At 42.5% G+C, this 21,546-nt stretch overlaps 1 protein-coding gene across 9 annotated transcripts in view; it reads left to right on the top strand.

Annotated features, from left to right (window-relative positions):
• The window catches only part of LOC115207682 (polyhomeotic-like protein 2), a 41,274-nt gene that overhangs the window by 4,977 nt on the left and 14,751 nt on the right, over positions 1–21,546 (top strand). For 2 of the 9 annotated variants that reach the window (XM_029775031.1, XM_029775039.1), the window contains exons 1-6: positions 15,930–16,055; positions 17,520–17,760; positions 18,786–18,944; positions 19,153–19,239; positions 19,341–19,508; positions 21,350–21,502. In XM_029775031.1, coding sequence (XP_029630891.1) covers positions 15,958–16,055; positions 17,520–17,760; positions 18,786–18,944; positions 19,153–19,239; positions 19,341–19,508; positions 21,350–21,502 — 906 coding nt within the window. In that variant the 5' untranslated portion in view covers positions 15,930–15,957. Of the gene's footprint in view, positions 1–13,951; positions 14,054–15,929; positions 16,056–17,519; positions 17,761–18,785; positions 18,945–19,152; positions 19,240–19,340; positions 19,509–21,349; positions 21,503–21,546 lie in introns of those variants that run through there. The other 7 variants (XM_029775037.1, XM_029775038.1, XM_029775036.1 and 4 more) reach the window with 6 other exon arrangements.

Below are 21,546 nucleotides of genomic sequence, written 5' to 3'. Positions count from 1 at the left end.
GGAGTCACACTCAAAATTAAAGTGGAAAACCACACTACAGGCTGATCCAACTTTGATGTAATGTCCTTAAAACAAGTCAAAATGAGGCTCAGTAGTGTGTGTGGCCTCCACGTGCCTGTATGACCTCCCACCAACGCCTGGGCATGCTAGTAGTCAGGCTACCTCTGGCGAGCACATGGAGGGCTGTGCGGCCCCCCAAAGAAATGCCACCCCACACCATGACTGACCCACCGCCAAACCGGTCATGCTGGGGGATGTTGCAGGCAGCAGAACGTTCTCCACGGCGTTTCCAGACTCTGTCACGTGCTCAATGTGAACCTGCTTTCATCTGTGAAGAGCACAGGGCGCCAGTGGCGAATTTGCCAATCTTGGTGTTCTCTGGCAAATGCCAAACGTCCTGCACGGTGTTGGGCTGTAAGCACAACTCCCACCTGTGGATGTCGGGCCCTCATACCACCCTCATGGAGTCTGTTTCTGACCGTTTGAGCAGACACATGCACATTTGTGGCCTGCTGGAGGTCATTCTTCTTGCCACAGCTCGCATTGATGTGCCATCCTGGATGAGCTGCACTACCTGAGCCACTTGTGTGGGTTGTAGACTCCGTCTCATGCTACCACTAGAGTGAAAGCACCGCCAGCATTCAAAAGTGACCAAAACATCAGCCAGGAAGCATAGGAACTGAGAAGTGGTCTGTGGTCCCCACCTGCAGAACCACTCCTTTATTGGGGGTGTCTTGCTAATTGCCTATAACTTCCACCTGTTGTCTATTCCATTTGCACAACAGCATGTGAAATGTATTGTCAATCAGTGTTGCTTCCTAAGTGGACAGTTTGATTTCACAGAAGTGTGATTGACTTGGAGTTACATTGTGTTGTTTAAGTGTTCCCTTTATTTTTTTGAGCAGTGTATATTTTCAATAAACCCAAATATTGTGTTTCCAGGTGGTGTACAAAACTGAAAGTTAAAAGACAAAAATAACGTCAGAACGGGAAGCATAGAAAGTATATACAGAATATATCTACCGTTTCTTAGACTAGCTGTCAATGAGAATTACAGATCTATAACTAACATTTCTATGTGAATTTGGTTGGGTTGCCCCAAAAAGTTACATATTGCAGCTTTAAAGCATTTTTAGATTGTAATGAAAAGCGCCATAGAAAAGTATAAATTATTATTAAATATACCACACCCATGAGGTTAGATTTTAGGTTTTTGTTTTAATGTTACTTCCCAACTTTTGAAGGCAATTCAGAGGGCATTTAAAATTAAGTCACAGTACACACTAGTGTCATTTTAAAGGTAGAGGGATAGTCTGTACTTGTACTGGGCATTTTTTGTGTCACTTCTCTTGCAAACAGAGTCAGGGTATATGTAGCAGTTTGGGCCGCCTGGCTCGTTGCGAACTGTGAAGACTATTTCTTCCTAACAAAGACAGCCGACTTCGCCAAACGGGGGATGATTTAACAAAAGCGCATTTGCGAAAAAAGCACAATCGTTGCATGACTGTACCTAACCATGAACATCAATGCCTTTCTTAAAGTCAATACATAGAAGTATATATTTTTAAACCTGCATATTTAACTAAAAGAAATCCAGGTTAGCAGGCAATATTAACCAGGTGAAATTGTGTCACTTCTCTTGCGTTCATTGCACGCAGAGTCAGGGTATATGCAACAGTTTGGGCCGCCTGGCTCGTTGCGAACTAATTTGCCAGAATTTTACGTAATTATGACATAACATTGAAGGTTGTGCAATGTAACAGGAATATTTAGACTTAGGGATGCCACCCGTTAGATAAAATACGGAACGGTTCCGTATTTCACTGACAGGAAAAACGTTTTGTTTTCGAGATGATAGTTTCCGGATTCGACCATATTAATGACCTAAGGCTCGTATTTCTGTGTGTTATAATTAAGTCCATGATTTGATAGAGCAGTCTGACTGAGCGATGGTAGGCAGCAGCAGGCTCGTAAGCGTTCATTCAAACAGCAGCCCTTCGCAATGCATTGCGCTGTTTATGACTTCAAGCCTGTCAACTCCCAAGATTAGGCTGGTGTAACCGATGTGAAATGGCTAGCTAGTTAGCCAGGTGCACGCTAATAGCGTTTCAAACGTCACTCGCTCTGAGACTTGGAGTAGTTGTTCCCCTTGCTCTACATGGGGAACGCTGCTTCGAGGGTGGCTGTTGTCGATGTGTTCCTATAGGACTATTTCTCTCTATACGATTTGTATTTCATATACCTTTGACTATTGGATGTTCTTATAGGCACTTTAGTATTGCCAGTGTAACAGTATAGCTTCCGTCCCTCTCCTCGCTCCTACCTGGGCTCGAACCAGGAACACATCGACAACTGCCACCCTCGAAGCAGAGTTACCCATGTAGAGCAAGGGGAACAACTACTCCAAGTCTCAGAGCGAGTGACGTTTGAAACGCTATTAGCGCGCACCTGGCTAACTAGCTAGCCATTTCACATCGGCTACACCAGCCTAATCTTGGGAGTTGATAGGCTTGAAGTCATAACCAGCGCAATGCTTGAAGCACAGCGAAGAGCTGCTGGCAAAACGCACGGAAGTGCTGTTTGAATGAATGCTTACGAGCCTGCTGCTGCCTACCACCGCTCAGTCAGACTGCTCTATCAAATCATAGACTTAATTATAATATAATAAACACACAGAAATACGAGCCTTAGGTCATTAATATGGTCGAATCCGGAAACTATCATCTCGAAAACAAAACGTTTTTCTTGTCAGTGAAATACGGAACCGTTCCGTATTTTATCTAACGGGTGGCATCCCTAAGTCTAAATATTCCTGTTACATTGCACAACCTTCAATGTTATGTCATAATTACGTAAAATTCAGGCAAATTAGTTCGCAACGAGCCAGGCGGCCCAAACTGTTGCATATACCCTGACTCTGCGTGCAATGAACGCAAGAGAAGTGACACAATTTCACCTGGTTAATATTGCCTGCTAACCTGGATTTCTTTTAGCTAAATATGCAGGTTTAAAAATATATACTTATGTGTATTGATTTTAAGAAAGGCGTTGATGTTTATGGTTAGGTACAGTCGTGCAACGGTTGTGCTTTTTTCGCAAATGCGCTTTTTTTTAAATCATCCCCCCGTTTGGCAAGTCAGCTGTCTTTGTTAGGAAGAAATAGTCTTCACAGTTCGCAACGAGCCAGGCGGCCCAAACTGCTTCATATACCCTGACTCTGTTGCAAGAGAAGTGACACATTTTCCCTAGTTAAAAGAAATTCATGTTAGCAGGCAATATTAACTAAATATGCAGGTTTAAAGATATATACTTGTGTATTGATTTTAAGAAAGGCATTGATGTTTATGGTTAGGTACACGTTGGAGCAACGTGTACCTAAGCGATTATATGCAACGCAGGACAGGCTAGATAAACTAGTAATATCATCAACCATGTGTAGTTAACTAGTGATTATGATTGATTGATTGTTTTTTATAAGAAGTTTAATGCTAGCTAGGAACTTACCTTGGCTTCTTACTGCATTCGCGTAACAGGCAGGCTCGTCGTGGAGTGCAATGTAAAGCAGGTGGTTAGAGCGTTGGACTAGTTAACCGTAAGGTTGCAAGATTGAATCCCCGAGCTGACAAGGTAAAAATCTGTCGATCTGCCCCTGAACAAGGCAGTTAACCCACCGTTCCTAGGCCGTTATTGAAAATAAGAATGTGTTCTTAAATAACTAGCCAAGTTAAATTAAGGTGTAAAAAAATTAATGTAAAAAAAAAAATCGGCCAAATCGGCGTCCAAAATACCGATTTCTGATTGTTATGAAAACTTGAAATCGGCCCTAATTAATCGGCCATTCCGATTAATTGGTCGACCTCTAATCTCAAAGTGCTGTACAGAAAACCAGCGTAAAACCCCAAACAACAAGCAATGCAGGTGTAGAAGCATGGTGGCTAGGAAAAATTCCCTAGAAAGGCAAAAACCTAGAGGAACCAGGCTATGAGGGGTGGCCAGTCCTCTTCTGAGTAAATGTCAGTTGGCTTTTCATAGCCGATCATTGAGAGTATCTCTACCGCTCCTGCTGTCTCTAGAGAGTTGAAAACCGCAGGTCTGGGACAGGTAGCACGTCCGGTGAACAGGCAGACTATTCCATAAAAATGGAGCTCTATAGGAGAAAGCCCTGCCTCCAGCTGTTTGCTTAGAAATTCTAGGGACAATTAGGAGGCCTGCGTCTTGTGACCGTAGCGTACGTGTAGGTATGTACGGCAGGACCAAATCGGAAAGATGGGTAGGAGCAAGCCCATGTAATGCTTTGTAGGTTAGCAGTAAAACCTTGAAATCAGCCCTTGCCTTAACGGGAGGCTAGCACTGGAGTAATATGATCAAATTCTTTGGTTCTAGTCAGGATTCTAGCAGCCGTATTTAGCACTAACTGAAGTTTATTTAGTGCTTTATCCGGGTAGCCGGAAAGTAGAGCATTGCAGTAGTCTAACCTAGAAGTAACAAAAGCATGGATACATTTTTCTGCATCAATTTTGGACAGAAAATTTCTGATCTTTGCAATGTTATGCAGATGGAAAAAAGCTGTCCTTGAAACAATCTTGATATGTTTGTCAAAAGAGAGATCAGGGTCCAGAGGAATGCCGAGGTCCTTCACAGTTTTATTTGAGATAACTGTACAACCATCCAGATTAATTGTCAGATTCAACAGAAGATCTCTTTGTTTCTTGGGACCTAGAACAAGCATCTCTGTTTTGTCCGAGTTTAAAAATAGAACGTTTGCAGCCATCCACTTCCTTATGTCTGAAACACAGGCTTCCAGCGAGGGCAATTTTGGGGCTTCACCATGTTTCATTGAAATGTACAGCAGTGTGTCATCCACATAACAGTGAAAGTTAACAATGTTTTCGAATGACATCCCCAAGAGGTAAAATATATAGTGAAAACAATAGTGGTCCTAAAACGGAACCTTGAGGAACACCGAAATTTACAGTTGATTTGTCAGAGGACAAACCATTCAGAGACAAACTGATATCTTTCCGACAGATAAGATCTAAACCAGGCCAGAACTTGTCCGTGTAGACCAATTTGGGTTTCCAATCTCTCCAAAAGAATATCGTGATCGATGGTATCAAAAGCAGCACTAAGGTCTAGGAGCACGAGCCTCGGTCTGACGCCATTAAAAGGTCATTTACCACCTTCACAAGTGCAGTCTCAGTGCTATGATGGGGTCTAAAACCAGACTGAAGCATTTCGTATACATTGTTTGTCTTCAGGAAGGCAGTGAGTTGCTGTGCAACAGCTTTTTAAAAAATGTTTGAGAGCAATGGGAGATTCGATATAGGCCGATTTTAGTTTTTTATATTTTCTGGGTCAAGGTTTGGCTTTTTCAAGAGAGGCTTTATTACTGCCACTTTTAGTGAGTTTGGTACACATCCGGTGGGTAGAGAGCCGTTTATTGTGTTCAACATAGGAGGGCCAAGCACAGGAAGCAGCTCTTTCAGTAGTTTAGTTGGAATAGGATCCAGTATGCAGCTTGAGGGGTTAGAGGCCATGATTATTTTCATCATCGTGTCAATAGATATAGTACTAAAACACTTTAGTGTCTCCCTTGATCCTAGGTCCTGGCAGAGTTGTGCAGACTGAGGACAATTGAGCTTTGGAGGAATACGCAGATTTAAATAGGAGTCCATCATTTGCTTTCTAATGATCATGATCTTTTCCTCAAAGTTAAAGAATTTATTACTGCTGAAGTGAAAGCCATCCTCTCTTGGTGAATGCTGCTTTTTAGTTAGCTTTGCGACAGTATCAAAAATAAATTTTCTGGAAGCTTGTTTCAGAGCTTGGGTATTTTCTGTATACCAGGGAGCTAGTTAATTATGACAAATGTTTTTAATTTTTTAGGGGTGCAACTGCATCTAGGATATTGCGCAAGGTTAAATTGAGTTCCTCAGTTAGGTGGTTAACTGATTTTTGTCCTCTGACATCCTTGGGTAGGCAGAGGGAGTCTGGAAGGGCATCAAGGAATCTTTGGGTTGTCTGAGAATTTATAGCATGACTTTTGATGCTCCTTGGTTGGGATCTGAGCAGATTATTTGTTGCGATTGCAAACGTAATAAAATGGTGGTCCAATAGTCTAGGATTATGAGGAAAAATATTAAGATCCACAACATTTATTCCATGGGACAAAACTAGGTCCAGAGTATGACTGTGGCAGTGAGTAGGTCCGGAGACATGTTGGACAAAACCCAATGAGTCGATGATGGCCTTTTGGAGTGGGTCTGTGGACTTTTCCATGTGAATATTAAAGTCACCAAAAATTAGAATATTATCTGCTATGACTACAAGGTCCGATAGGAACTCGGTGAGGAACGCTGCATATGGCCCAGGAGGCCTGTAAACAGTAGCTATAAAAAGTGATTGAGTAGGCTGCATAGATTTCATGACTAGAAGCTCAAAAGACAAAAACGTCAGGGTTTTTTGTAAATTTAAATTTGCTATCGTAAATGTTTGCAACGCCTTTGCGGGATGCGCGATATGTCAAGCTCAAGCTTCAGTACATCGTTTGACATGTTTCTACAAACTGTAATATAATTTTTTTGACTTTTCGTCTGAACTCACTGCGCGAGCACAGTGGATTAGGATTACTCGACTGAACGCGCAAACAAAAGGGAGGTATTTGGACAAAAAGGATGGACTTTATCGAAACAAATTTACATTTATTGTGGAACTGGGATTCTGCTATTTCACTGGCTGTTGAATAGTGTGTCCCGCGGGTGGGACGCTAGCGTAGTGATGCACCGATATGACATTTTTGGCAAGTACCGATATCTGATATTTTCCTTGCCGAAAAAACCCAATACCGATGATTTAAAATAAAATGTGCGGCCTTTGAACCTCTCTTGGAAATGTGGGATGCTAACGCCACCCCGTCAACAGCCAGTGAAATAGCGGAGCGCCAAATTCAAAACAACAAAAATCTCACAATTCAAATTTCTCACACATACAAGTATTATACACCATTTTAAAGATGGACTTCTCGTTAATCCAACCACAGTGTCCGATTTCAAAAAGACTTTACGGCGAAAGCATAGCATTAGACTATGTTAATTAGAGACAAAGTCAAAAAGTTCCATTACCGTTCATAGAAACATGTCAAACGATGTTTACAATCAGTCCTTAGGGTCTTTTTATCCTAAATATTCTATAATATTCCAACCCAGACAATTGCGTATTCATTCCAGAGGAAAAAAAAGGAACGGCGTGCCTGTGTGACCGCGCAGTAAACAACTCATTGGCCTCAGGCAGCCAACTTGTTGAGTCAGCTCTTATTCTCTCCCCAGTCACAGTGGAAGCATGAAACAACTTTCTAAAGACTGTTGACATCTAGTGGAAGCCTTAGGAAGTGCAAAATGAACCCTAAGTCACTGTATACTGTATAGGCAATCACTTGAAAAACTACAAACCTCAGATTTCCACACTTCCTGGTTGGATTTTTCTCAGGTTTTTGCCTGCCATATGAGATCTGTTATACTCACAGACATCATTCAAACAGTTTTAGAAACTTCAGAGTGTTTTCTATCCAAATCTACTAATAATATGCATATCCTACCTTCTGAGCCTGAGTAGCAGGCAGTTTACTACGGGCACGCCTTTCATCCGTACGTCAAAATACTGCCCCCTACCCTAGAGAAGTTAAGCATTCTAGTACAGTTAAATAGTTAACACACACACGGACGCAGCGGTCTAAGGCACTGCATCTCAGTGCAAGAGGCGTCATTACGGTCCCTGGTAAGAATCCAGGCTGTATCACATCTGGCCGTGATTGTGAGTTCCATAGGGCGGGGCACAATTGGCCCAGCGTCGTCCGTGTGGGGCCGTGGTAGGCCATCATTGTAAATAAGAATTTGTTCTTAACTGACTTCCCTAGTTAAATCAAGGTTACACACACCCCACCACCCCACACACACACACACACACAAACTGACCAAAAAGTAATTTTGTTGGCATTTACGTATCTCCCAATTACCAGTAAAACATAATCAAAACCTATTTATTTCACTTACTTGCTGTGCTGTTTTGTTGTTCATTTGTTCAGTTGTTTCATTCTCAACCAGGATTTCATCATACATGTCAAGCAGTGAAGTTTCAGCTCTGTCTGTCCGTGGCCTCTCTTCCTCGGTGCGCACTGTCACTGTGTCCGTTTCCATCTTGTCCAGCTGTGTATGTAACATTTCACGTAAACCCAGTTTTTTGACTGCATCGAAGTAGCGGTCCTTGTACATAGCATTGAGCATGGTGACGACACAGTAAAGAGAGAATGCCACCGAATCGCATGTTCACAGCCTGTGTCCGCAGTTTTGTTGAGCAGGCGTTTCAATGCCATGACAGAGGGTATCACGTCTGCTGCAGGCGCAGTTGATGAGCTTATTTCTCGAGTCAGTTGTTCGAATGGAGCTAGCTAGTGTGTTCATGTTTCCAAGTTTCAAACATGTTCTCAAATGCGATTAAAATGGCAGCAGCGGTATGACAACCAGCATATTTTTGAGCATGCAATACAACTTTCTTCAGTACAAAATCTTCAACGACCCAATATTCAGAGGTGGAAACTTTCTGTGGGAATTAATGAGAATATATGCAAATTAATATTAATACCATTTAAATGTAAGGTTTTTTGCATTGGATATATTTTTACATATTATATGGAGACAGAAACATAAACATTTTACCTTATCATAAGTAGACATAATTGCAAATGATAAATCCTTCCAATAGAGAAAAAAAAGAATTTGGTTACGAATTTTACTTTAATTAAATGAGTTGATTCGTCACATGGGATGATTTCACTGAACATCAAAAGAAAGGGAATATTGAATGATATCTCAATGATCCATCGCATCTCCCAAAAACGTTTTCAACATACAGTTGAAATCGGAAGTTTACATACACTTACATTGGAGTCATTAACTTGTTTTTCAACCACACCACAAATGTCTTGTTTACAAACTATAGTTTTGTCAAGTCGGTTAGGACATCTACTTTGTGCATGACACAAGTAATTTTTCCAACAATTGTTTACAGACAGACAGATTATTTCACTCATAATTCACTGTATCACAATTCCAGTGGTTCAGACGTTTACATACACTAAGCTGACTGTGCTTTTAAACAGCTTGGAAAATTCCAGAAAATGATGTCATGGCTTTAGAAGCTTCTGATAGGCTAATTTACATCATTTGAGTCAATTGGAGGTGTACCTGTGGATGTATTTCAAGGCCTACCTTCAAACTCAGTGCCTCTTTGCTTGACATCAGGTGAAAATCAAAAGAAATCAGCCAAGACCTCAAACAAACAAAATTGTAGACCTCCACAAGTCTGGTTTATCCTTGGAAGCAATTTCCAAACTCCTGAAGGTACCACGTTCATCTGTACAAACACTAGTACACAAGTATTAACACCATGGGACCACGCAGCCGTCATACCACTCAGGAAGGAGACGTGTTCTGTCTCCTAGAAATGAACGTACTTTGGTGCGAAAAGTGCAAGTCAATCCCAGAACAACAGCAAAGGACCTTGTGAAGATGCTGGAGGAAACAGGTACAAAAGTATCTATATCCACAGTAAAATGATTCCTATATCGACATAACCTGAAAGACCGCTCAGCAAGGAGGAAACCACTGTTCCAAGACCGCCATAAAAAAGCCAGACTACGGTTTGCAACTGCACATGGGGACGAAGTTCGTGCTTTTTGGAGAAATGTCCTCTGGACAAAAATATAGAACTGTTTGGCCAAAATGACCATTGTTATGTTTGGAGGAAAAAGGGGGAGGCTTGCAAGCCGAAGAACACCATCCCAACCGTAAAGCACGGGGGTGGCGGCATGTTTTGGGGGTGCTTTGCTGCAGGAGGGACTGGTGCACTTCACAAAATAGATGACATCATGAGGGAGGAAAATGATATGGATACATTGAAGCAACATCTCAAGACATCAGTCAGGAAGTTAAAGCTTGGTCGCAAATGGGTCTTCCAAATGGACAATGACCCCAAGAATACTTCCAAAGTTGTGGCAAAATGGCTTAAAACCTCTTACATCTAGACGTTCCGCTAGCGGAACACCTGCTCCGATATCCAATGATAGGCGTGGCGCGAATTACAAATTCCTCAAAAATCCCAAAACTTCCATTTTTCAAATATATGACTATTTTACACCATTTTAAAGACAAGACTCTCCTTTATCAAACCACACTGTCCAATTTCAAAAAGGCTTTACAGCGAAAGCAAAACATTAGATTATGTCAGCAGAGTACCCAGCCAGAAATAGACACCCATTTTTCAAGCTAGCATATAATGTCACAAAAAACAAAACCACAGCTAAATGCAGCACTAACCTTTGATGATCTTCATCAGATGACACTCCTAGGACATTATGTTATACAATACATGCATGTTTTGTTAAATCAAGTTCATATTTATATAAAAAACCAGCTTTTTACATTAGCATGTGACGTTCAGAACTAGCATTCCCACCGAACACTTCCGGTGAATTTACTAAATTACTCACGATAAACGTTCACAAAAAACATAACAATTATTTTAAGAATTATAGATACAGAACTCCTTTATGCAATCGCGGTGTCCGATTTTAAAATAGCTTTTCGGTGAAAGCACATTTTGCAATATTCTGAGTACATAGCCCAGCCATCATGGCTAGCTATTTTGACACCCACCAAGTTTGGCCCTCACCAAACTCAGATTTACTATAAGAAAAATTGGATTACCTTTGCTGTTCTTCGTCAGAATGCGTTTTGTTTGTGCGTTCAAGAAACTATCCGAAGGGTAAAGGGTGACGCGTTTCGTGACAAAAAAATTCAAAATATTCCATTACCGTACTTCGAAGCATGTCAAACGCTGTTTAAAATCAATTTTTATGTGATTTTTCTCGTAAAAAAGCGATAATATTCCGACCGGGAAACCCTGTTTTCGTTCAAAGACGAAAAAATAAAAACATGGAGTCGTCTTGTGCACGCGCCCCCAGTCTCATTGTTCTCAGATCGACCACTATCCAAATGCGCTACTGTTTTTCAGCCATGGCCTGCAAAGTCATCATTCACCGTTCTGGCGCCTTCTGAGAGCCTATGGGAGCGTTAGAAAATGTCACGTTACAACAGAGATCCCCTGTTTTGGATAGAGATGATCAAGAAGGCCAAGAAATGGTCAGAGAGGGTGCTCCCTGTTTGGAATCTTCTCAGGTTTTGGCCTGCCAAATGAGTTCTGTTATACTCACAGACACCATTCAAACAGTTTTAGAAACTTTGGAGTGTTTTCTATCCAAAGCTAATAATTATATGCATATTCTAGTTTCTGGGCAGGAGTAATAATCAGATTAAATCGGGTTTGTTTTTTATCCGGCCGTGAAAATACTGCCCCCTATCCATAACAAGTTAAGGACAACTAAGTCAAGGTATTGGAGTGGCCATCACAAAGCCCTGACCTCAATCCTACAGAAAATTTGTGGGCAGAACTGAAAAAGCATTTGCGAGCAAGGAGGCCTTACAAACCTGAGGAATGGGCCAAAATTCACCCAACTTATTGTGGGAAGCTTGTGGAAGACTACCCAACACGTTTGACCCAAGTTAATCAATTTAAAGGCAATGCTACCAAATGCTAATTGAGTGTATGTAAACTTCTGAACTTCAGGAATTGTGAAAAACAGTTTAAATGTATTTGGCTAAGGTGTATGTAAACTTCCGACATCAACTGTACCCTTTACTCAGCAATTTGTTGAAGCTTCTTTGGCAGCGATTACAGCCTCGAGGCTTCTTGGGTATGACGCTACAAGCTTGGCACACCTGTATTTGGGGAGTTTCTCCCAATTCCTCTCAGCAGATCCTCGCAAGTTCTGTCAGGTTGGATTGGGAGCGTTGCTGCACAGCTAGTTTCAGGTCTCTCCAGAGATGTTCGATCCAGATCTCTGGCTAGGCCACTCAAGGACATTCAGAGACTTGTCCTGAAGCCACTCCTGCGTTGTCTTAGCTGTGTGCTTGCCGGACTAGTCTCTCAGTCCCTGTCTCTGGAAAAACATCCACACATCATGATGCTGCCACCACGCTTCACCATAGGGATGGTGCCAGGTTTCCTCCAGACGTGACACTTGGCATCCAGGCCAAAGAGTTCAATCTTGGTTTCATTAGACCAGAGAATCTTGTTTCTCATGGTCTGAGTCTTTAGGTGCCTTTTGGCAAACTCCAAGCAGGCTTTTTTTGAGGAGTGGCTTCCATCTGGGCACTCTACCATAAAGGCCTGATTGGTGGAGTGCTGCAGAGATGGTTGTCCTTCTGAAATATTCTCCTCCACAGAGGAACTCTAGAGCTCTGTCAGTGACCATCAGGTTCTTGGTCACCTCCCTGACCAAGGCCCTTCTCCCCGATTGCTCAGTTTGACCGGGCAGCCAGTTCTAGGAAGAGTCTTGGTGGTTCCAAACTTCTTCAATTTAAGAATTTATTTTTCTGTTATTTTACCAGGTAAGTTGACTGAGAACACGTTCTCATTTACAGCAACGACCTGGGGAATAGTTACAGGGGAGAGGAGGGGGATGAATGAGCCAATTGTAAACTGGGGATTATTAGGTAACCATGATGGTTTGAGGGCCAGATTGGGAATTTAGCCAGGACACCGGGGTTAACACCCCTAGTCTTACGATAAGTGCCATGGGATCTTTAATGACCTCAGAGAGTCAGGACACCCGTTTAATGTCCCATCCGAGAGACAGCACCCTACACAGGGCAGTGTAGGGCAATCACTGCTCTGGGGCATTGGGATATTTTATAGACCAGAGAAAAGAGTGCCTCCTACTGGCCTTCCAACACCACTTCCAGCAGCATCTGGTCTCCCATCCAGGGACTGACCACGACCAACCCTGCTTAGTTTCAGAAGCAAGCCAGTAGTGGTATGCAGGGTGGTAATGCTGCTAGCTTAAATGCTGCTGGCTTAAGAATGATGGAGGCCACTGTGTTCTTGGGACCTGCAGAAATGTTTTTGGTACCCTTCCCCAGATCTGTGCCTCGACACAATCCTGTCTCAGCGCTCTACGGACAATTCCTTAGACCTCATGGCTTGGTTTTTGCTCTGACATGCACTGTCAACTGTGTGACCTTATATAGACAGGTGTGTACCTTTCCAAATCCAGTCCAATCAATTGAATTTACCACAGGTGGCATCCAATCAAGTTGTAGAAACATCTCAAGGATGATCAATGGAAACAGGATGCACCTGAGCTCAATTTCGAGTCTCATAGCAAAGGGTCTGAATACTTATGTAAAGGTATTTCTGTTTTAAAACCTGTTTTCGCTTTGTCATTATGGGGTGTTATGTGTAAATTATGAAGAAAAAATATATTTAATCAATTTTATAATAAGGCTGAAACGTAACAAAATATGGAAAAAGTCAAGGGGTCTGAATACTTTCCAAAGGCATTATATATGACCCTATCCTGAATGTTCATGTGTAGACTACAATGTATGCTTATAGACTGATAGGCTATAACATATCAGGCTATAACATAACTAATGTCCTAATGCAATAATAACAGATTGAATAACATTTTCTGTAAAATAAATAGATAGCTCTATACATTTACAGATTGAGTTTTGTGCTTATCCAATATGATTTTGGTGATGGGTTGGCTATTATATGGCCGAGGCTTCATGCTACCATATTCAGTATTCTGGCAGGGGGAGGGTAGAGGGTGAAATCATTATCATCGTCTTCATTAGAGAGGGTCCTTCTGACCAATCAGCATGCTGCACTGCACTGGGATTCCATAGGCACCCAGTTGGCTGTCGCTAGGATACCTCATAATCAGGAGGAAGGCAGAGGCCTGGTTGGCAGGCTGTCTGTGTTGATGTTGGGATGGGGAGCAGAGTATTAGTAGGGGATAGAGAGAGAGAGAGAGGCTAATGTTTGAATCCACCACACAGACATAGTCAGACAAAGAGGAGCAGCATCCTACAGGACCAGGGTCCCGGGGGATGGGGCATCACACTCCCGCAGCACGCTGGGGGGCCCAGAGGAGGTAGGAGCATTGGGGGCGTTGTCTCTGCAGCACCCCTTGTTCTATTATACCCATAAAGCCTTTCTAAAAGCCATTGATGTACATTAGCTGTGCTCTTTTACTATATTGATCCCGATAATTTGACTAATGCATTTTGTGGTGTATGTATATATATATGTGTGTGTGTGTGTGTGTGTGTGTCAACACAAACCGTCTGGTCCTCGTTAAGTGACGGGGGCTACTGCCCTTACTGCACACTTAGCTCTGTAGAGACAAATGCAAATTGACACCAGACTGTCTCTTATTTTGGTCTGGAATGACAAGCGCAAGCTCATGAATCCAATAGCATATTTGTTACATCTCTGTGTCTAGAGACTTGGTTTACAGCCTACTCCTAGTGTAGCCCTGTGCTCTCACCAACAGCGACCCAGTACTGGATTCCTGCTGCCTGCCAGTTGTGGGGGAGTAGGGTTCCATGACTGATGGATGAGTGATTCCTCTTGGAGAGACAGGGGCAACAGGATTGCCAGAAAAGGCAATAAGACAGAGGCTGTTCCCTACACCATGATGAAGAGAACAATGCTTTGTTCGATCCAAAATCCCTGTGTAACCAGACTAGATGTCAGGCATAACTCTTTCTCTGGAGCAGGCTTAATTATAGGGGGTACATCCAGATGTGAAATAATGCTCTCAATGATTGGAATTTTTGGCAGCATAATGCTTTTGTATTGTATAGCCATGGATAACCAGTAACTAACTGTATGATGCTGTGTGTTGGAGTTAGTCTGGTTGTTCATGAGGTTGTAATACACAGTACCAGACTATGGTGGAACAAGGTGAGGTTTGTCATCACTCAATGTTTCTTAACCTACAGTGCACTGTATGCTATGGCTATGCCTGAATCCACTGAAAGTAGAATTAAAAGGAGGGGAGAGAAAATTGCTTAGGAATTGCAGCATAGCTGTTAAAGATCTAATTTAATTATTTCCATCACAACCCTCCCCCAACCACTCACGCAGTCAAAATCCACAATACATTCCAAAAACTCAATCTCAGCCCTCGGTTCTCTCTTTCCCAGTCCACCTTCCTCCCAGCTTTCTTAACCCCGTCAGCTGTTCTGCTCTCTCAGCCCATCCATCTCATCTGCCCAGTCTACTGAACCTCACTTCCTCTGCTAATGGGGCAGCAGACCACTAGGGTGACAGTCAGTCACTGGGATGCTCTAGAGTCAACTACTAATCTGTTCATTCTCACATGTTGAAGACAGAAAGGGTTCAGCAGCCAAAAGACTGATTGGAGTAGATACAGTATCAGTATAGGTGTACTTTAACTGTCATTTAAGTCCTTATGTTGTCAGTCCAGCTGTGATTAGATACACCCTTCTTTCACTTAAATATGTCACTGGAATTCATTATCTTTCAGAACTTGCATTTTTCTGCCCCTACCAAATTGGATTTAATGCTCACCATTAGACGTGTTGAATTAAGTGGGTTATTGTTGTGGTAATCTGAGAATGGCGTGGGGTTAGTTTTAAAATAAAGGCCCCTGAAACTCAGTTCCTCTTCTCTGTTATGAATTTCAATACGAAAACAAAACGGCCTTCATTCACCAGAGCTCACGCATGGTGTGATAGTTACGGACATTTGTATTGATGAAAACCTTCACGTCCCCTGTCTGTCACGAATGTTGGAATAAAATTAAGTTACCTATTGTCCATGGGGTTGGTTCTTATATAGGTCGGAATTTGAGATAAAATATCCAAAGGAACATAATAATAAACAAACTTTCCAAACGTGGGTCTGCTGCACTCTCTTCCTCTGTCAAAATAAAAGTCCCCCACAAGTTATCGCTTGCTTGCGCACATAAGGAGCACGTGCATTACTTTTATTTTGACATGTGCTGAAGCAGAGAGGAGGTGGTATGCCATGCACCTGCTGCAAACCCACGTTTATTTATATGTTCCTTTGGATATTATATCAAATTCCACCCTATATAAGAACCAACCGCATGGACAATCGGTGGAGTAAGTTGAAATGGAATTGTATTCAACATTCGTGACACAGTGGACGTGAAGCTAGCTTTCCTGTTTTGACAATGGCTTTTTGCGTGCTGATGATGGCCAAGAGACAGCATCGGTGCGTCACGCCTGGGTGTGATGGGGCCTGTGACGATGTGGACTGCAGCCAGCTAGTTATCTAGTTTCCTAACTCACCCATTCTCCTCTATTCCCCATTCATGGACCAAAACATAAGTGCCTGAATATGACCTGCTTATTTTTTATTTAGCTAGCTAGTGTTCTTGATACTGTGTAACATTGTTATGTTAATATGTAAAATCGCAATGAAGGCCAAGTATGCATATCATTACACTTGCTAGATGCTTTTAGCAACGCTGGTATATTGACACTAGCGTTGTTGGGAATTGGGTTGCAAAAAAAACCTTAACAGACGGCAGGAAGCCAGAAGTTATATCAAATTCAATTTCAACTTACTCTGCCGGTGGTCTGGATGGTTGGTCCTTATAACCGGGGAATTGGAGACAAAATATCTAAAGGAACGTATTAATAAAAAAATACTTTCCAAACGTGGGTCTGTTGGATTAATGTGGGTCTGTTTTATTTTGACATGAGGTAACCAGAGAAGAAGTGGGTCACAACAGATCCACTTTTGGAAAGTCTTCAGTAATACGTTCCCTTTAGACATTTTGTATCACATTCTGCTTGGCCTTCATAGCGATGTTCGACAGTGACAACGATGTTACACAGTATAAAGAACATAAGCTAGCTAAATAAAAATATGGGCAGGTCATATTCAGGCACTTATGTTTATTGAATGTGTATTGGTAAATATGAATACTGAAGGCCTAAATATTAGCTGTACATTGAGATTTCCTGTTTACAATTTAATGTTTATAATTAAAATTGAGGTACTTGAAGCTTACCTGTTTTGAAGTCTGAGTTTAATTTACCCCATTTTTTGGACCAAGAGGCATTGTTCAGGGAAGGGATAGGCAATTGAATTGTTTTCAGTCTGCTGAGGTTGTGAAACAACGAGGGGCTATATTCCTAATGAACAATGTCATTGTAAGCTGTGCCATGTCGCTTATGCATTTGTATTTAGCTGTCTAGGGATCTTAAAGTTTATTCAGCGAAAAACTTATTTGTAACTCAATTTCCTTTTTGTTTTGTGTACATAGTTTGGTATTTTTGTCATTCATTAATGTTATATGGACATCCTGCATTCCTGCACCTGTAAATAACTCATTCTGTCTCATTTTAGCACATACTGAAATAAGACAAGTATGTATACATAATGATACATTATATATCGCCTTAGGAGCGTCATGTCATGCTTATACAGGCTTATAGGCTTTAGGGATGCATTATTAAGTTATACTGAGTGGGCTTACACAGTGACTGTCATGAACATGGCCCAATATATCTGAGCCCTATGGCTTCATTGTAACGTCCCTGTTTCCTGTCTTGTAGGTTCAGGAGAGCTTGTCCTAAGGGCAGCAGGGGAAGGGCCAAACGAGGACAGGGCACCATGGACAGTGAGCAGGGGTCTCCAGCCTCTAGTGCCAGCTACACTGGAGCCACTGCTGCCAGCACCAGTACGACCAGTAGCAGCACTACCACCAGCAGCAACAGCACAGGAAGGCAGGCTGTGCCTCAGATCTCTGTGTACAGCGGGATTCCTGACAGGCAGACGGTTCAGGTAAACTTCAGGGTAAAAAAAACATGCCAGTCCAGTGTGACACACACACCCACATACACGTGTTTTGCATAAACCGTTTTCTCCATTTGCGTTCCCTGCAATAATGAAATTGGCATTGCCCTACTGCCATCTGCTGGTTAAAACCATGCATGCACCGTAAATCAGCCAGTATTGCACTTAGCTCACTATGGAATTTACTACAATACTTATAATAAACAAGACTATTATTACATTTAGACAAAGGTGCAATTTGATCATTTTTTCGCATTGTTATTTGATGTAGTACACTGGCATCATGTAATCAATCAATACTGACGACAGCAGATCAGGGTTGCTATGGTTCCAAGTTCCAGGCTCTGCCCTCTGCTATTTGACCATTGACCAATGTGAAACCCAGCTAGGATTAGGCTCTCAGTTTACCCTCCTCTTAAAGGGTGACAGACAGATATTAGGTCTCTTCTATCCTTTCTTTGAAATGCATGCGCTCATCTTCCCGTAGGGAACTAGCAGCATTGTCACCAGCCTACTTGACAAGCCTTGCACTATGTTATTTGGGCTCAATAAGAGAGAAGAGAATGGATGTTCCATCACAATCTCCGCCCTCTTTTCCCCCTTGGAAGCTTAGGTCAGAGAAGCTCTATTAGGCTATGTGCTCTGGGTCAATCCATCTCTCATGTTGCTTTGGCAACTATGCTGAGGTTGTCAGTTGTCAAACAAATGTATCTTGAAGATTGAAGAAAAGATGTGCTCAAGGCCATAGGGGTGAGCATAGGATGCGATTAAGTCCATTACAATGTGCAGGGGGTGCAGGAGTGATCCTGTTCTCACTACATGAGAAGCACATTTTGCAACGGGGACCAATCTACCTTAGGAATCTCCCATACCTGCTTTTCAATGGCTCAGTAAAAACAGTGCAATTGGGACTTATTTTTTTCAGAGCATTACTCCAACCCAGTAAAAGTCATTTTTAGAGCCTGTTGTTGAGAATGTTACCCCAACTGCTAAACTGTCTGTCTCTTTCTCCCTGTGTACTTAAGGTTATCCAGCAGGCATTGCACCGGCAGCCCAACACGGCTGCGCAGTACCTGCAGCAGATGTACGCAGCGCAGCAGCAGCACCTCATGCTGCAGACAGCAGCCCTCCAGCAGCAGCACCTGAGCAATGCACAGCTCCAGAGCCTAGCCGCCGTACAGCAGGTGAGCACTGGAGACACGACTGTTAAACTGGCAAATTAAACAGGCCGCCAACAAGCTGTGTTAGGATTTTAACAAAGTCGTGAGATAAGTTCAGTGCTGGGGTTAGGGTTCTGAAAGTTTAGTTAGTAAATCTAACAGTTATCTTCAGATGAAGAGAAATATTCTATAAGTGTTGATCCCCTAACTGTTCTCACCTGTCATGCCATAGGCCAGTATTGCGGCAGGAAGGCAGAGCTCCACCCAAAATGGCACTTCATCCCAGCAAACAGGATCATCCCAGGCCACAGTGAGTGCAGTGAGTCATGTCTAGTAACTTAGGGGTTGGATTCATAGATGTATAATGTTTTTGTTGTTGATGTTCTGTAATCCTTTCTGTCTTCTCTGTCCTGTCCCCAGATTAACCTGACTACGTCCCCGGCTGCAGCCCAGCTGATCAGCCGAACCCAGAGTGTCAGCTCCGCCCCAGCCGGCAACATCTCCCAGCAGGCCGTGCTCCTGGGCAGCACGTCCAGCCCCACCACCCTCACTGCCAGTCAGGCTCATATGTACCTGCGTGCCCAGATGGTAAATCCCCAGGAGCATGTCCACTGGCACACACTAGCTGGCTTAGCCACATCTCTGGAGGCTTAGTGTGATGGAAGTGTTTGTGTGTGCTGTTTGTGTCACCACTGTTGGAAGGAGTGTAGTAGGAAGGTTGTCTTGCATCTCAAACTGAATCAATTCAGCCTGATTACATCAGATTTTTTAAAGATTTTTGGACACATGATGCACGGGGAGAGTGAGTGTGAAAGAAAGCGACAGAGAAAAATCAGCTGCTTACAGAATTCTTTTTCTGTGCCCAAACCCATGGAGGAATTGTCTACATATACAGTACCAGTCAAAAGTTTGGACACCTCCTCATTCAAAGGTTTTTCTTTATTTTTACTTTTTTCTACATTGTAGAAACTAGGAAATGACAGATATGGAATCGTGTAATAACCCCAAAAATATTAAACAAATCGAAATAGATTTGAGATTCTTCAAAGTAGCCACCCTTTGCCTTGATGACAGCTTTGCGCACTCTTGGCATTCTCTCAACCAGCTTCATGAGGAATGCTTTTCCAACAGTCTTGTAGGAGTTCCCACATATGCTGTGCAGTTGTTGGCTGCTTTTCCTTCACTCTGCTCTCCAACTCATCCCAAACCATCTCAATTGGGTTGAGGTCGGGTGATTGTGGAGGCCAGGTCATCTGTTGCAGCACTCCATCGCTCTCCTTCTTGGTCAAATAGCCATTACACAGACTGGAAGTGTTTTATGGGTCATTGTCCTGTGAAAAACAAATGATAGTCCCACTAAGCTCAAATCAGATGGGATGGTGTATTGCTGCATAATGCTGTGGTAGCCATGCTGGTTAAGTGTGTCTTAAATTCTAAATAAATCACAGACAGTGTCACCAGCAAAGCACCCCCACCATACCACCTCCTCCATGCTTCATGGTGGGAACCATCATCCGTTCACCTCGTCTGCTTCTCACAAAGACACGGTGGTTGGGACCAAAAATCTCAAATTTGGACTCATCATACTAAAGGCCAGATTTCACCTGGTCTAATGTCCATTGCTTGTGTTTCTTGGCCCAAGCAAGTCTCTTCTTATTATTGGTGTCCTTTAGTAGTGGTTTCTTTGCAGCAATTCGACCATGAATGCCTGATTCACGCAGTCTCCTCTGAACAGTTGATGTTGAATGTGTCTGTTACTTGAACTCTGTGATGCATTTATTTGGGCTGCAATCTGAGGTGCAGTTAACTCGAATGAACTTATCCTCTGCAGCAGAGGTAACTCTGTGTCTTCCTGTCATGAGAGCCAATTTCATCATAGCGCTTGATGGTTTTTGCGACTGCACTTGAAGAAACTTTCAAAGTTCTTGAAATGTTCCGCATTGACTGACATTCATGTCTTAAAGTAATGATAGACTGTCGTTTCCCTTCGCTTATTTGAGCTGTTCTTGCCATTATATAGACTTGGTCTTTTACCAAATAGGGCTATCGTCTGTATATCACCCCTACCTTGTCACAACACAACTGATTGTCTCAAATGCATTAAGAAGGATAGAAATTCAACAATTAACTTTTAACAAGGCACACATGTTAATTGAAAGGCATTCCAGGTGACTACCTCATGAAGCTGGTTGAGAGAATGCCAAGAGTGTGCAAAGCTGTCATCGAGGCAAAGGATGGTTACTTTGAAGAATCTCAAATTTGTTTAACACTTTTTTGGTTACTACATGATTCCATATGTGTTATTTCATAGTTTATGTCTTCACTATTATTCTACAGTGTAGAAAATAGTAAAAGTAAAGAAAATCCCTTGAATGAGTAGGTGTGTCCATACTTTTGACTGGTACTGTATGTTGGTGTGTGATTTTCAGGCACAGCAAAGCAACCTTGTGCAAGTAGCTAGGAGCCTAGGCCGTGCTGTTCCTTTGTCCCCCCAGCTCATCTTCACACCTACGGCGACAGTGGCTGCAGTCCAGTCTGAGAGCTCCACGCAGTCCTCTGGACAACAGTCTGCCCCCTCACAGGTACGCTATTATTATCTCAACTCTATAGGCTAATACCATACACA

This window comes from Salmo trutta, chromosome 14, assembly GCF_901001165.1.
Source record: "Salmo trutta chromosome 14, fSalTru1.1, whole genome shotgun sequence".
Lineage (NCBI taxonomy): Eukaryota > Metazoa > Chordata > Actinopteri > Salmoniformes > Salmonidae > Salmo > Salmo trutta.
The sequence above is the reverse complement of the archived record's forward strand: the minus strand, read 5'-3'. Positions and strand labels throughout refer to the sequence as shown.